Raw genomic sequence first — 16,141 nt, 5'->3', positions numbered from 1 at the left:
AAAGCAGTAGTTGCAGCTGGTATATTAGAAAGGAGGGTGTGGGAGTCAGGAGCAACAGAGTGACAGGGTATGACCGTACTGGTAATTGCCCTAAGGTCTTGAACAAGATACCTTCCTCTATTACGGAGCTCTTTAACTGGAAAAATGGGGGTAATACAAGGACTAGTAATGGGGATGATCAATCCTTTGTTGATAACAGGAGTTATTCTTATAATGGCCATAAGTACTGCTTAATATTGGGTGAGGCCTTTATTTTTAAAAAAATTTATTTATTTATTTATTTATTTATTTATTTATTTATTTATTTTCAACGTTTATTTATTTTTGGGACAGAGAGAGACAGAGCATGAACGGGGGAGGGGCAGACAGAGAGGGAGACACAGAATCGGAAACAGGCTCCAGGCTCTGAGCCATCAGCCCAGAGCCTGACGCGGAGCTCGAACTCACGGACTGCGAGATCATGCCCTGAGCTGAAGTCGGACACTTAACCGACTGAGCCACCCAGGCGCCCCTGGGTGAGGCCTTTAATGATCAATTTGAATAGTTATTGGGGAACCAAGGTTATGTGTCATATATCGGTGGAAGAGGTGGCCCACAATTGATCAGGGAGTGCGTTTAGGAATGGGGGGCAGTGGACTGACTGGGGGGCAGTCATGAACAGATCAGTAGAATTAGGAATTCTGAAGATTGAGAAGGCAGATCCAATAGCATTTCATTTTTTTGGTCAAAGAAAATATGGGCCCAGTGAGCCTGCAAAAAATTTCTTCCTAAGAAAAGTGTTTGGGAAAGGGGGGTGGTGCACCTCGCTGGTTCAGCCTATAGAGCATGTGACTCTTGATCTCAGGGTCCGGAGTTCAAGCCCCAAGTTGGACATGGAGCCAACTTAAAAAAAAAAAAAAAAGTGCTGGGGATGAGGGCACCCATAAAAAGGAATGGTTGCCTTGTTAAGTGCCAAGAATAAATCTAGGGGTTGAGATAACGGGATAGTTGGTGGCTGATTAAGCACCCTGATCACGGTCAGATGCTTTCGTATTCTTGAGGCAGGGGACTGGAAAATAAATTGCGGCTGAGGACTGAATAAGGTGCCCTAATGTCTATAAGAATAAAACCATCTTCATTCTAAATGTTATAGGTGTTTGCTAAGAGAAAGGGAAAAATCCCCTTTTTGTCCTCAAATCTGATAAAGGAATGGTTTTTGAGATTTTTGTTCTTTTGGAACCATCGTTTATATTTCAAGTATTCCTTTTTGGAAGGTTCAGGATTTATTTATTTATTTTGTACTGCCTTCTAATTTATTTTGAGGTCCCCACATATGGGGAATCATTTTGACTAAATCTGCAACTATATCAGTAGTTTTTTCTAGGGCCTCATTATGAGGAAATTTTAAAGCCGGTAGGGGGTCTTCCCATCCAGCCTTATTTATCCATTCTTGGGCCTATATTGGTCCAACAAGCATGCGTACTAGTTGGTAAAGGTCAGAAGGGCCTGGATTATAGGCACTGATAGTCCAAATTAGTTGTCGGGTAAACTCTTCTGGATTTTCTTTAGGGTTAGGAAAGTCTTGCAAGATTTAGAAGTTCTGTTTAGGACCAGAGGGTCAGAGGACCAGATTACTGGGATTAGGGCTAGTGCCTTTGACTTTGAAAGGGGCTATGATGTTAGTTTTGGGAGTGTGGATGGTGGCAAGGCTGGGGAGGGAGAAATTTCAAAGAATAAGAAGGTTGGAAAGACCTGCATACACTGGAGGAAATAGAAGGCGTGCAGTGGTGGGGGAGGGAATTGGATGGAAGAGGAGTGGGTCATTTTTGATTCAGTATTGAGTTGTTCTAATCCTTTTCATCTTTCTTTGGTTATTGAGTTGTTTTTTTTTTTCCTTTTGCGGAGGCCAGAGCTGAGTCTGTTCTTTTGGAGGCTACTTCCAAACGTACCAATTGAAATAGGTTTCCACTGATTTGGGGAAGTATGATAGTTTCACCTTTCCAATTGTGCTCTTAAATACACCAATTTAGGGATACCAAAGGTGCGCCCAACGGGACCAGGGAGGTTTTAAATGATCTTTAGTGATTTGAGCCCAGGTTGAGGAAACTTACAGCTCCCCGGGCCCCAGATGGCTGGTGAGTAAGAGCTCTTTCTGAGAGATTGGTACCCATTCTGCGTTGGAAGAATCCTTCCCTGAATTGCTAGCAGAAAAGTCTCCTGAATTCTACCAAGGTGGGTGATCGGGGATGTGAGAGGACCATACCTGTCATCCCCCACTCCCAGCCCGGGATTATAGGAGCCGCCGGAAGAGAAGCAACCCTGGGCTGCGGTGCTCGCTTCTGCAGGTCCAGAGATCCGCAGGAGGTGTCTAGGTCGCTTCATATCCCAAACTCGGCTCCAAACTGTTAAGCAAAAACCTCAGGAGCGAGCCTATAAACGAGTGAAAAGGAGTCAAAGCTTTCTTTGGGTTTGCAAACTGGGAAGGGCAGTCCAAGTTAGCTGGTGTGCCCGTCCGCAGAGTTGTTTTTAAAGCTTAAAGCCCCAACGAGGGAGAAATTTCAGTTGGAAATTCAGCTGGTTGCCGAGTAATCGGTTGACCTCTTTTGCCTCACTATTATGAGACGGGGGAACTTCCCGGGTGTTCAAACCTCAGGATGTTTATCATGATTTCAAGAGGTGGCGGCTCGTCGGGGAACCCCACAAAATGGTGGCCGCCGCAAGATGGAGTCAGGGTTGTCAACCCTTCCCTGACCCCTTTTCTCCTTTGGTGTGAACCAGCACACGCATCCTTTGAAGACGCTACTACACCACCCGATTGCCAAACTGCGTCTGAGAATTGACACTCTCGCTGCGCGGCCAGATCCCTTCGCTGCGGAGGGCGATTCGGCCACTCCCAGACCGCTAACTGCACTTTCGGTACTCTTTCAACTTCACTGCTCCATTTAGCAGTTTCTGTCTTCGTGCAAAAAGTCAGAAAAATGGAAAATTCATTCTCTTCAGGGATGCTGTACCGTCGACGCTCAACGCACGTGGATTAAATTTCTTAAAACAAAAGCAAAAACGGAAAAGGGGGGGAAAAAAAACCCACCAAAACACTGCCCGTGGCGAATCTGCTTCTCCCAATGTAGAGCTCCGCTCAGGCGGGCAAGAGGGATCTACCGGCGTTTGGAGTCTGGTGCTGGCTTCCGTGGGAAGGGATCCCGAGCCTTTCTGAGGTGAGTGGGAGCGGCTTGATGGCAGCAGGGCTCACTCCGGCGGGAAGGACGAGAGAATTCGGCCCGGACAGTGCGCGCGCTCCTGTCAGGGCCGCCATGTTGAAGCCTGGCAAACGGGAAGCCCTTTTAGGGTTGTGTTGCGGGAAGCGAGGGCGGTAGCTAGGGTGGAAGAAGGACCCCTTCTCCCCTTCGCCCACTGAAAAGGCGAGAGGTCGGGGAGGGCCAGCCTCGAGAGCCGGCGGTCAAAGAGGGGGCACTGCGGGGCTTCAGGGGTGTAGGCTTCCCGCCCCCTCCCCCCCCAGACTTCCGCCTTCGCGTCCACCGCGCCACTGCGCATGCTCGGGAGAGTTCCGTCGGTCCGACCTCAGTTCTGTTTCCTACCCGGACGCGAAGCGCGGGAATATCCGAACTCGGCGGAGTCAGTAAGGAGAGGCACGCTTTGTTCGGTGGTTTCTTAATTAACTGACCTGTATCGTAATGTATAATTATAAAGCACCTTCACGGACACTGCTGTTTCTGATCTCCACAAAAACCTAGTCGAGTGGCATGTAGCTACATTTTACAGATGATTTAAGTTTTTCCCACGATAGGACTGGGTCTTAAACCTGGTCTTCTGTCTCCGGATCCAGCGTTCTTTTTCACTTTCCACACTTCTGTCTTTAATGATTAATTGCCCCTTCCGCCTCCATCCCCCACCACTCATCTCTCACATCTCATCCCCGTTTTATGAAATAATGACATGAATCTAAAAATCCAAACAAACTGGGGCGCCTGGGTGGCGCAGTCGGTTAAGCGTCCGACTTCAGCTAGGTCACGATCTCGCGGTCTGTGAGTTCGAGCCCCGCGTCAGGCTCTGGGCTAATGGCTCAGAGCCTGGAGCCTGTTTCCGATTCTGTGTCTCCCTCTCTCTGCCCCCTCCCCCATTCATGCTCTGTCTCTCTCTGTCCCAAAAATAAATAAACGTTGAAAAAAAAATTAAAAAAAAAAATCCAAACAAACTGTAGGAAACCTCAACATAATGCGGCAAGGGAGGGAATACTCCCAGAAAGACGAATGGGAAGCCGTGAAGCCTGCTGCTCTCTTGGCATTTACTGCTTTAAAGTTACTAATTAATTAATTAATTGTTTAGAGAGAGCGTGCACAAACATGGGAGGGGCAGAGAGAGAGAGAGAGAGGGTCTGAAGCGGGCTGTGTGCCGACAGCAGAGGGGCTCAAACTCACGAAGGGTGAGATCATGACCTGAGCTAAAGTGGGACGCTCAACCGACCGAGCCCCCCAGGCGCCCCCCAAAAGAAAGCCTTTTTGTGTCTTTCATTCCTCACCGGAGATGGCATTAATAGTAAAACCTAGATCCTGACAGTTTTGGGAGGTGAGGGGAGTTAAGTGCTTAGCATAGGGCCTGGCACCTCCTAGTCTTCAAGTTAACCGTAATTATTATTATCGTCCTTGTTGTTTTCCTGCAACCCTGTGATGGAGGGTGGGGAGTGCGGCCCAGAGTGGTAGGGCCAGTAGAATGGGATTGTTAGAGAATACTAGAGCAGGGAGAGAGTCAACATCGAGCTCTCTCTTCTTTTCTTTTTTCTTTTTTTTTTCTTTCTTTCTGTCTTTTTTTTTTTTTTTCTAATGGGGAGAAATTCCAACCATGAGAGAGAAGAGACCCAAGAGTTAGAGGCAGTGCCCAGAGGGGCCTGGAAATCCTCTCTTGTCTCGTTGCCCCAGCTGTTCCTCATCCTTTCACTGATAAGGGTGCCAGAGAGGCGCTTCCTCCAAAGTTGCTGGTTAGTGCTGGCAGTCATATACCTCCTTTTACGGTTTGGTGGCAGACAGTATAAAGTCGTTTTGGCTCTTAGTTCGCAATGAAGTCATCTTTTTTGTCTGATTTGGACAAAAGAAAAATTTCATTGAATTTTGATTGGAGTTGGTTCAGTTCCCCAGTGTTTATCGGGCAGTGTCGTAGAATCTGGAGATAAAGTGAAGCAGACACTAGACTGAAGAATGTTTACTGTGCGTTCGGGAAAACAGACTGAGCCACTCAGATGCCCCATATTTTAATAAATAAATATGATGGAAAGATGTTATGAATGAGGATTGCTATATAAATTTGACAGAGTCCCAGTTTTATAATTTTTAAATTTTTATTACAAAATTTTTTTTAAATGTTTATTTATTTTTGAAAGAAAGACAGAGCGTGAGCAGGGGAGGGTCAGAGAGAGAGGGAGACACAGAATCTGAAGCAGGCTCCAGGCTCTGAGCTGTCAGCACAGAGCCCGACGTGAGCTCGAACTCACGAACCATGAGATTGTGACCTGAGCCGAAGTTGGACATTCAACCGACTGAGTGACCCAGGCACCCCTACATTTTTCTTATCTTTATTATTTTTGTATTAAATTTTTTTTATTTATTTTATTTATTTATTTATTTTTATATGAAATTTATTGACAAATTGGTTTCCATACAACACCCAGTGCTCATCCCAAAAGGTGCCCTCCTCAATACCCATCACCCACCCTCTCCTCCCTCCCACCCCCCATCAACCCTCAGTTTGTTCTCAGTTTTTAACAGTCTCTTATGCTTTGGCTCTCTCCCACTCTAACCTCTTTTTTTTTTTTTTTTCCTTCCCCTCCCCCATGGGTTCCTGTTAAGTTTCTCAGGATCCACATAAGAGTGAAACCATATGGTATCTGTCTTTCTCTGTATGGCTTATTTCACTTAGCATCACACTCTCCAGTTCCATCCACGTTGCTACAAAAGGCCATATTTCATTTTTTCTCATTGCCACGTAATATTCCATTGTGTATATAAACCACAATTTCTTTATCCATTCATCAGTTGATGGACATTTAGGCTCTTTCCATAATTTGGCTATTGTTGAGAGTGCTGCTATGAACATTGGGGTACAAGTGGCCCTATGCATCAGTACTCCTGTATCCCTTGGATAAATTCCTAGCAGTGCTATTGCTGGGTCATAGGGTAGGTCTATTTTTAATTTTCTGAGGAACCTCCACACTGCTTTCCAGAGCGGCTGCACCAATTTGCATTCCCACCAACAGTGCAAGAGGGTTCCCGTTTCTCCACATCCTCTCCAGCATCTATAGTCTCCTGATTTGTTCATTTTGGCCACTCTGACTGGTATTAAAATTTTTTTTTAATGTTTATTTATTTTGGGGGAGAGAGACAGAGTGTGAGTGGTGGAGGGGGCAGAGAGAGAGGGAGACACAGAGTCCAAAGCAGGTTCCGGGCTCTGAGCTGTCAGCATAGAGCCTGATGCAGGGCTCAAACTCATGAACCGTGAGACCGTGACCTGAGCTGAAGTCAGACGTCCGACCGACTGAGCCACCCAGGTGCCCAAATCCTTATTATTTGTAAAAGTAAGCTCTACAGCATGGGGTTGAACTCACAACCCCTAGGTCAAGAGTCACCTTCTCTACTGACTGAGCCAGCCAGGTTCCTGGAGTCCCGGTTTTTGTTTTTGTTTTTATAAGTTTATTCATTTATTATTTCTGAGAGAGAGAGCGGGGCTGGGGGGAGCGAGGTCAGAGAGAGAGGGAGACACAGAATCCGAAGCAGGCCACAGGGTCTGAGCTGTCAGCACAGAGCCCTCACAGAGCCCGACACGGGGCTTGAACTCACAAACTGTGAGATCATGACATGAGCCAAAGCTGGATGCTTAACCGACTGAGCCCCCCAGGCGCCCCTGGAGTCCTAGTTTTAAGGTAACATATTTCAGTATTGGCTCTAAAGTTTTACGGAGGTGGTCATGTGAGCAGTAGCAGTGTCTTGAAATGTTGGCAAGTATTATTCCAGCAGATTCACCAGAATGTGAATCAATTACCATGTATCAGCCTCTCCTCTGAACTTAAACTTTCCACCCTCTTTCAAAAAAATTATCATGTATCAGATAATTGGAGTATGCTTGCAGGCTAAAATTACCATTGCAATCAATTCCCATGCCTAGAGGCATAAACAGATTATCAGCCAGGGAATTGGGAAGAAATCCCATATTCCTTTTTGAACCTGAGAGCCTGCTGTTGCTGAGTCACTATAGTTTTAGCTTTGCTACCTGTTGCAAAATACTACATTAAAAGCACCATTTTCCCTTGTAGTTTTTTTTTAAGTCCTTATCTTTCTATTCTTTTAATGATGCATACCAAAACATTTGCAGATGAGCGATGTAATATCTAGAATTTCCTTTAGAGTAATCTGGGGATGGGGATGTGAGTTGCCGCACAGATGAAACCAGGCTAGGCACGTGTTGGTCAGAGTCAGGTGATGAGTTTGTGGAGGGTTAGGCCATTCTCTACGTTGGTACATGTTCAAAATTCTTGGTAGTAAAGTTTTTAAAAACACCATTTTCCGTTAGCAGTTTCCAGGCTGGTTTTCCTATGACCTTTTTTTTTTTTTTTAATGTTTGTTTATGTTGGCGGGGGGAAGGGCAGAGAGAGAGGGAGACAGAGGACCCAAAGCCGGCTCTGCGCTGACAGCAGAGAGCCCCATGTGGGGCTCAAACTCATGAACCGAACCATGAGATCATGACCTGAGCTGAAGTCGGACGCTCAACCGACTGAGCCACCCAGGCGCCCCTTAGGGCCATTTTAGAGTCTGAAAGGCAAGCCTGGATGTTGATCCGTGTTGCCACGTTATAATATAATTGGTAAGTGCCCTGAGATGATAACCTGGTTGATACACAGATGGACCACACTCAAGCACGATGCCCTCTGCTTCTTCCCGGGAGGGACGGAGGAGCAGCGGGTGAGAGCATCCTGGAGCCCCGCTGTCTGGCTTTGATCCCCATTCTGCCCACTTTCTAGCCGGGAGGCCTCAGGCCCTGGGAATCGTGCTTCCTTCCCTGTTGAAGGAAGGGGTGAATGGTAGTATCTGCTTCGTGGGGCTGTTGTAAGGATCAAATGGGTAGCTTGTAGTAGGTGCTCCCTAAAGTTTGCTGTGATCCCTCCTAGAACATGAACGATTGGATGCCCATCGCCAAGGAGTATGACCCGCTTAAAGCTGGCAGCATTGACGGCACCGATGAAGACCCACACGATCGCGCTATCTGGAGGGCAATGTTGGCACGATACACCCCCAACAAAGGCGTCACAGGAGACCCCCTCCTCACCCTGTTCGTGGCGAGGCTAAACCTTCAGACCAAAGAGGAGAAGTTAAAGGAAGTATTTTCTCGCTACGGGGACATCCGGCGGCTTCGGCTGGTGAGGGACTTGGTCACGGGCTTTTCGAAAGGCTATGCCTTCATCGAATACAAAGAGGAGCGTTCTCTGATCAAAGCTTACCGAGATGCAGACGGCCTGGTTATTGACCAGCACGAGATATTCGTGGACTACGAGCTGGAAAGGACCCTCAAAGGGTGGATCCCTCGGCGCCTTGGAGGAGGTCTGGGGGGGAAAAAGGAATCCGGGCAGCTGAGATTTGGGGGGCGGGATCGACCTTTTCGGAAACCCATTAATTTGCCAGTTGTTAAAAACGACCAGTACAGAGAGGTAAAAAGGGAAAAGCGGGAGCGATCTCGGTCGCGAGAGAGACACTGGGACTCTCGGACGAGGGACCGAGACCATGACCGAGGCAGGGAGAAGAGATGGCAGGAGAGAGAGCCAACCAGGGTGTGGCCAGAAAGTGACTGGGAGAGAGAGAGGGACTTCAGAGATGACAGAGCCAAGGGGAGGGAGAAGAGGGACCGAAGTAAGTAGAGGCTCACCAGCACCACCAGAGCCCAAACAAAGACGCCGCGGAGGCACACAGAGATGCGTGGCTTTTATACAAAGTGTACGTCCAGTGCTTGAATAAAACTTGCTGGTGGTGATGGGGTCTGGAGTTGAGTTTTCTTTCCAGTCTAGAACCCAGGTTTAAGCTGAACACGCTGATAATTACGGGGTTTCTCCTCTTCACCTTGTAGTTCTAAGGACCCATTACATTTATTACAGTCGTGTCCTCACCGGCAGCCATACAGAAGGGCACGTGTACGGAGCCACCACTCTGGTTTAATTTGGCAGTAAGTAGAGAACTTGTTTTGCGATTATCCTTTTCTCCTGTCTACTGGAATTGACCGTTTTGAGGGGCTGGCAAAAAAGAAGTGACGACCGAAAATCCTTTGCATCGCTCTGACTCCTGGGAACCCGAATCTGGCTGGATTGTTGGGAAAGTGGTATCTTTCCCATCTGTATATGTATAGCGTACAGGCCTGCCGAACTGAAGTAAAAATGGGATAGAAAAGTGAATTCAGGGAGAACGTCCAGACCTTCGTACCAAAGCCAGTGTGAGCAGTGGTCTAGGTCAGCAATCAGCTACCCTTGAACAAATAGAACTCCATTCTTGAGCCAAATGCTGACTGCCTTTTTTTCCTGTTTTTTGGCAGGGAGGCTGGTATTTAAAGTGAAAAACCAAAGTTGCAGGGCTATGGGGTTCTGGTTTATGGCAGCCTTCCAGCCCTTTGAACAGATGAAGCTCCAAAGAGAGTGAAATGAAAATGAGGAAAAGCCAGTGAAAGGTTTCTGTCTGGTTCTGATGGACTGATTTGTCTTCTCCCTCTTGGACACCTGGCCTCCCATTTGTAGGAGGGCTGCATAGATCATATCGACTATAACTTCTTCTGAGGGCTTTGAGTACCAAGCTGTTCACGTGGTTTTAAAAAAAGTGACACTTAATGTTTCTGTTTTAGCAATGGCTGTATCTTTGCAAGGTCAGGGTCTTAAAACTCAGGATGTTTCATGCAAAGCAAACAATTTAGTATCGAGACTCAACACATTCACGACTAGGTTTTTGCATTACGAGTATGAATCTCTTTGTTATGTAGGGAACCTGCCCTATCTTAAAACTGCTGTCAGCTGTTAGAACAGTTTTATTTATTTATTTTTTAATTAATTAATTAATTTATTTTTTTTAATGTATGTTTATTCTTGAGACAGAGACAGAACGTGAACAGGGGAGGGGCAGAGAGAGAGGGAGACACAGAATCCAAAACCGGCTCCAGGCTCTGAGCTGTCAGCACAGAGCCCGATGTGGGGCTCGAACTCACGAACTCTGAGATCATGACCTGAGCCGAAGTCGGACGTTTAGCCGACTGAGCCACCCAGGCGCCCCAAGAACAGTTTTAGAAAAATAGGCTCTTTCCTTTGTAAATTTCCAGTGCAGAATCTTACCACGTCCCCCACGTCTCAGAAAACAGCCGTTCAGGAACACCCTTCTGATTTCACACAGGTTGTACAAAGGGCTCCCTATTACAGCACCAAAAGTGCATTATGGGCTTGAGCTGGTAGGTATTTCAGCTAAACGAGCACTCCGCCCTGCGGGTGTGTTGTGAGACAGCACTGGAAGAAAGAGATCCAGTCGTGGTGCTTACATTGTCCAAGCCAGCGGCTGTCAACCCTGGGTCCCAGAACATGGATGGATTAGACCCCTCAGACCGCATCCTTGACATTGAGGCTTCATCTTGTATGGGCCCTGGTAACTAAACAAAACAAAAAAATTGGTAGAGCCCCCACAGCCCAGACCTTAGCAGTAGCCACACAACAAAGGCGTACATCATCTCACCTAGCAATTTTTCTAGTTTATTCTGCAGACTGACGCATGGGTGTGAAAGTGTGCAGTGCTAAAGGAAGCTCCCTGTCCATCCGTGGGGTCTGGACAAACATGAAAAATGACACATCGACGTGGCAGACGGGTCCTCCATTTCGCACTATTACATCTGGTGCTGAAAGAGTCTTTGTTGTGGGGCACTGTCCTGGGCATTGCAGGATGTTGAGCACCAGCCCTGGAACCTACCCACTGGATGCCAGTAGTAGTTGTGACAACCAAAATGCCAAAATGTCTCCAGACGTTGCCAAACGTCGCTGGGGGGCGTTGAAGCCCACTATCTTACGTACTGATGTGGAATCATTTCCAGGGTATTCTAAGAAAAGGAAGGTACAGCATAGCACATATATAGTATGCTGCCATTTATGTAAAAAAAAAAAAAAAAAGAAAAAATATATTTTGTTACATAACTGCATGTATATTTATAAACCCTTTCAGGAAAGACACCCAAGAAACTGGCAACACTGGTTGCTCCTGGGGAAAGGGCAACCAAAGGTGGCCAGGGGAAGGGAGATTCCTCAATACACCTGCTTTTATACTCTGAGAATAAACTAGCGTCAGTTTTGAGAACCACTGCGCAAAAGCAACGTTATCTTGTCTGATCATTACTTTCAGCATTGTGGAAACATTGTCCCCGTGAACTCTGCAAACCAACTGATGGTTTCTCAGCAAACCAGGGGAGAAGGTGTAGAACGTGGACCCGTCAGATGTACTTGAGCGCTCTGTTAGCACACGCTGCCTCTCTCAATCTGTCAGTACCCAGCCTGTGCCCTGGGTCCTCCGTGGGTAGAGAGAAAGTGCTGTTTGGGCAAAACCCCAACTCAGCAGATGCAGGCTTCTGGCTCTCCGTCTGCCACCACAGCCCCATGAGTCAGCCAGACGTGTAGTCCCCAAACCACCTCTCCACCCACTGCCCTCACCCTGGCACTGGCAGGTCTACTCCCCACCCCCATCCTGCACCCCCTAGGCTCCCCAGCCCCATTCCACATCCGCTCTGGGACACTTGTCTTCTTTATAGGGGACTGTGTTTAATGGATTGAAGGCTAAAAGAAAAAAAGGGTGGGGGGGAACAAACGAGAAATGAGAAAGGCTGCAATGTCTCATCCTTAGCAACTTTGTTTGGTTAGCACTGCATAACTCACAGCCGATTCCAAGGCACTCGCTACATGCTCTAGGCAGTATCCGTAACAAGGTGCAAAAGAGAACCACCAGCTCTTGCAAAATTGTGTCCAGTTTCTGGGTGGGAGGACGGTGGTCCTTAGCTTCTGTTGCTTTGCATCTAAGTGGGGCCAGCCCGTCTGGTGACTTTGGGGGCCCGGTTTATCTAATGGATGCATCCTACGTATTATGCTACCACCGCTGACAATTCCATGAATGAGCTAATGAATACCACTTCCCTGCCTCCCACTTCAGTATGACAAACAGGTGAACAAAACCTCTACACACAGAATTTCATACAAAGCAAGTCAAACAGCAATTATAGTGGCATGTGATGTATTTGGCTTAAAGAAGCTTGTGTTACTGAAGTTAATGCAAAAGTCTGGCCTCTGCTCATGGTTATTATTAAATATATATCCTAAGAGATCGGTCATCTATTATAAACGGTGATAGCCCTGGGTATAAATAAACATTTCTTTAGAGTTTGGCATCAGTTTTTCAGTGTGCTTCCTCAAAGGAGACAGTCTGTTTGAGGGATCAGTCTTGAGGGTGCATCTGAACCGAGAGGTGTGCAAGGTAGTGACCCCTGCCAGGTTCCACTGCAGGTGCTGGCGGTGGACAGTTCAGGTCCAAAGGCAGAGGTGGGCTGCGGTCACAGGTGCTGCAGGGCTTCCTGTCCTTGCTCCGTGTAACCGTCATCACGGTGGGAGTTGACCCACTGGCCGAAGGACTCCTGGATGTGCACGTTTCTCTGTGTGTTGGCCAGACGCTTCTTATCTCGGGAGAAGAAGCTAAACCTTTCGAAAGGGAAAGAGAGAAATGAATGAGAGCCCGCCTTCGCTGTGCACGGTAGCGTTTTTGCAATGCCAGGACACACAGCAGCAGACGTGGAAGGAAGCAGATCAATCCACGGTGTGAAAGGAGAGGTAGGGGTGCGGGTCAAAGTTATGTGAGAAAGCAGCAGGGGATTCTGCATGTCATTGTCACCGCACCTTGGAGGTGACACAGTGTGAACGGGGCATATGCAACTACTGATGTGTGATGTATCTCATCTCTTAAGCACTGCTGAGGGTCTGTTCTCATTATCAGCGGACATAAAAAAAAAAAAAAAAAAAAAAAACAAAAACCAAAAACGACTAGAAACACACGTCTGGAGTCTCTTTACCCTAACGATACAGAGAAAGTAATGACTGAGAGCCACCTAGAATTTAAGATGATTCCGACATAAAGAGACAAATGTTTTTCCTTTAGGTAGTTATGTAACGTGAATCGGGAAACTACAAAAGCAGCACATCAGGGCCCAGATTTCCTGGATATTACTGCTAGAGAGGAGTCGGGAGTAGTTATTTTAGAAGAATGAGACAACCAAAAACAAGTAACGGTGCACACAGTTCTGTGATTAAACGCTGTGAAAACCGTCTGCAAATGAGACTGGGGAAAACGTCGGTTTACAGTGTTGGAAACTGACTTAAGGGCGAAAGCCTTTAGACCTTCGCACAGTGACTTGCTGACTGGCCGTGGCCGATGTAGACCAAGGGGTCTTTTTAAAACAGCTGTGACTGCTGATCACTGATCAGAGTGAACCATCTGATGCCTAAAAGACGAAGGCAGAAATTACAGGCAAAAAGCTTATACACTGGCCCGTTGATTTTTTTAAAATTTTATTTCAAGTAGGCTCCACACCCAACATGGGGCTCGCTCTCATGACCCTGAGATTAAGAGTCGCATGCTCCACAGACTGAGCCAGCCAGGCGCCCCGGAACTGGCCCATTTAAAAGGAGGTCTGCCTTACTTCCGCCTCCACAAAGACCAGGACCCTCAAGGAAACCTGAGGTGGCCCACCTTGAATTTCTCCCCAAAACCTTGGCTAACTTGCCCTTCGATACTCGTACTTTCTAATGAGATTCGTTCTTCTCTCACCAAGTTCTGCTACTCTTCAATTTTGGTTCCTGAACTTGGTGAGAGAGATAATAGCTATGTTATGTTTCCCAGGGGCAGGAATAGGAATGCACCGCTGAGAAAAACCGAAGCTTCAAATCAACTATTTTTAGTTCCTCTGTCTGTTCACCTATTAGCTCCCCCCTACTCCCAGCCCCCCGGCTTGTAAGTGCTGTGGCCTACGCAGTTCAGTTTTAATCACATCTGGGCAAACATGATTTTATTATTCTGTGATTACTGGACCCTACGGTCACCTCCTACCGGGAATAAAGTGGTCTTTACTGTAAAGCTGGGGCAAGCCAAGTGTATCTGGAGAAATTCTCCCTACCAGCTAAAGGCTCTTTTCTCTACAACAGACATGCGTCCTGACACACAAAGGCACAATTTTCATACCGGGTTATTTGCGAGCTCTCTCCATAGTGTGATCAGGGCAATCAGCTGGCCAAAAATACAGCAACACACCACTGCCACATGTCACCTCTACCCGACTCAAGCAGGAAAGCCACATGCCGCTTCCTGTCCAAGGGGACCCAGAGAGACACAAAGCGTTGGTCCCCTCCTCACGGGATCAAATGGCTTTCTGACGATGGCTCGGCGAAACAAAGCGGTTTAGAAAGCTAGGGCGTGAAGGTCGAACACGGCATTAGTGTCACTCGGGGGCTGGGGGGGGGGGGTGGTGGTCACAGTGGGCGTTGATTACTGACCCGTCACTTAAAGGACCTTCTTTACTGGATCACGGACAAGGTGATTTTTAGAACGGAAACGAGAAAAGACAAAAAGAATTATCGGTGACAGAGCCGAGAATTCCGCAGCTGCCCCCGTCGTGCAGATCGAGACTCACGGGCACAGGTCTGAAATCACATTCCACACACGCGCGCGGGTGGGGGCCATGCAGCTGGAGTGGCCAAGGAAGACAGGCCGGCCTTGGCAGAGCCTCAGCACACGTTCCAAAGGCACAGCTCAGAACGCAAGCGGAAACACACACAGTGCCTACAAGAGAAACGAGTCGTCGGACAGGTTGCAGGGTGGGGTCATCTATTATCAGTCCCGCTGCTACCATGGGCATTATGGCTGTAAAGATCCTGGTTAGGAAAGTACAGATAGACACAGAGAAGATAAAAACAGAGGAGGCATGAAAAACAAACACATTCCACGCACAGACCGGCTGAAGGGTTTGCTTATAGGAGGCGTTACGGATGGAACTGTGTCCCCCCACCCCACCAAAACTCATGGTGAAGTCCTCCCATGACCTCGGAAAGCGACCTTATTTGGAGGAGGTAACAAGAGAAAGTTCTACTAGAGAAGAGTGGATCTTTTTTTTTCCTTTTTTTTTTTCTTTTGTTTATTTTTGAGAGACAGCACGAGCAGAGAGGGAGACGCAGAATCCGAAGCGGCTCCAGGGTCCGAGCTGGCGGCACAGAGCCCAACGCGGGGCTCAAACTCAAGAACCGAGGGATCATGACCTGAGCCAAAGTCGGACGCTTAACCTGGAGCCACCCAGGCGCCCCGAGAAGAGCAGATCTTTATAAAAGGGGGAAATCTGGACACACACACACACACACACACACACGCACAGGGGGGCCGTTCTGTGAAGATGAAGGCAGAGATCCAGGTGATGCCTCCACGTGCCAGCAAACCCCTGAAGCTAGGAGAGGCACGGAACATTCTCTCTCCGTCCTCAGGGGGAACGGGCCCTGGCCACCCCCGGCTCCGGGACTCCCAGCCTCCAGGAGGGTGAGACAAAGCGTTTCTGTCGCTGAAGGCTCCCAGTTGGCGGCTGGTTATTAAGGCAGCCCTAGCAAAGTCACGCAGCACCGAGGGAAGACAGGGTCGGCCTCGGGGCTGAAAAGCAGGCCTGGGTTTGGGAAAGAAGGAGTCAAAACCCGCTGTAGCTTAGTGGGGACACCCTCGGTGTCTTCCAGCAAATCTCCCCCACTACCATGCACCGCGGGCCCGGTGCCCCCAAGAAGGCAGCCGGCGTGGGGGGGGGCGGGTACAGGAGAGAAGACGAGTGGGCGGGGCAAGAGGACCGAGGCAGAGCACGTGCACAGGCCACCCCCGCTGCTAAGTCAGAGCCGACACCGAGTTCTCGTCCGTCCCTGGTCTTGGCAAGGAAAACGAAGAAGAAACGACACTCAAGTCAGAATCAGAGCTTATTCTGAACAATTTTGATTTTTTTTTTTTTTTTTTTTTTAGATGCGGGCGGGGAAAAGATAGACTGTGAGTGTCTAGTGAGGTTTGGGATTATCTGTGTTTGGATTTACCTCTGA

General features: G+C 48.0%; 3 protein-coding genes across 11 annotated transcripts in view; 1 reads left to right on the top strand and 2 right to left on the bottom strand.

The window, feature by feature from the left end:
• Window positions 1-2,393, bottom strand: part of RILPL2 (Rab interacting lysosomal protein like 2) — a 35,717-nt gene extending 33,324 nt beyond the window's left edge. The window contains exon 1 of one of the 2 annotated variants that reach the window (XM_023241330.2): window positions 2,243-2,393. The gene's annotated coding sequence lies outside the window, so the exon portion shown is untranslated. The remainder of the gene's footprint in view (window positions 1-2,242) is intronic. The other variant, XM_006938391.5, reaches the window with a different exon arrangement.
• Window positions 2,394-3,055: 662 nt separating this feature from the next.
• Window positions 3,056-9,006, top strand: SNRNP35 (small nuclear ribonucleoprotein U11/U12 subunit 35). 2 transcript variants are annotated; one of them, XM_003994588.6, is made up of 2 exons: window positions 3,056-3,194; window positions 8,150-9,006. In XM_003994588.6, the coding sequence occupies exon 2, from the start codon at window positions 8,153-8,155 to the stop codon at window positions 8,891-8,893; it is 741 nt and encodes a 246-aa protein (XP_003994637.1). In that variant the 5' UTR covers window positions 3,056-3,194; window positions 8,150-8,152; the 3' UTR covers window positions 8,894-9,006. The 2 variants fall into 2 exon arrangements, with proteins under 2 accessions (XP_003994637.1, XP_044898005.1); XM_045042070.1 differs by lacking the exon at window positions 3,056-3,194 and adding an exon at window positions 3,503-3,616.
• Window positions 9,007-11,873: 2,867 nt separating this feature from the next.
• Window positions 11,874-16,141, bottom strand: part of RILPL1 (Rab interacting lysosomal protein like 1) — a 39,603-nt gene continuing 35,335 nt past the window's right edge. Inside the window, exons 7-9 of one of the 7 annotated variants that reach the window (XM_006938387.4) lie at window positions 14,576-14,599; window positions 14,265-14,387; window positions 12,594-12,730 (exon numbers count right to left, since the gene is read on the bottom strand). In XM_006938387.4, the coding sequence (XP_006938449.1) occupies window positions 14,306-14,387; window positions 14,576-14,599 (106 nt within the window). In that variant the 3' untranslated portion in view covers window positions 12,594-12,730; window positions 14,265-14,305. The other 6 variants (XM_006938388.4, XM_006938386.4, XM_003994587.5 and 3 more) reach the window with 6 other exon arrangements.

Source organism: Felis catus, chromosome D3 (genome assembly GCF_018350175.1).
Source record: "Felis catus isolate Fca126 chromosome D3, F.catus_Fca126_mat1.0, whole genome shotgun sequence".
Lineage (NCBI taxonomy): Eukaryota > Metazoa > Chordata > Mammalia > Carnivora > Felidae > Felis > Felis catus.
Note: the sequence above shows the minus strand (reverse complement) of the source record. Positions and strands in the feature narration are given on the sequence as shown.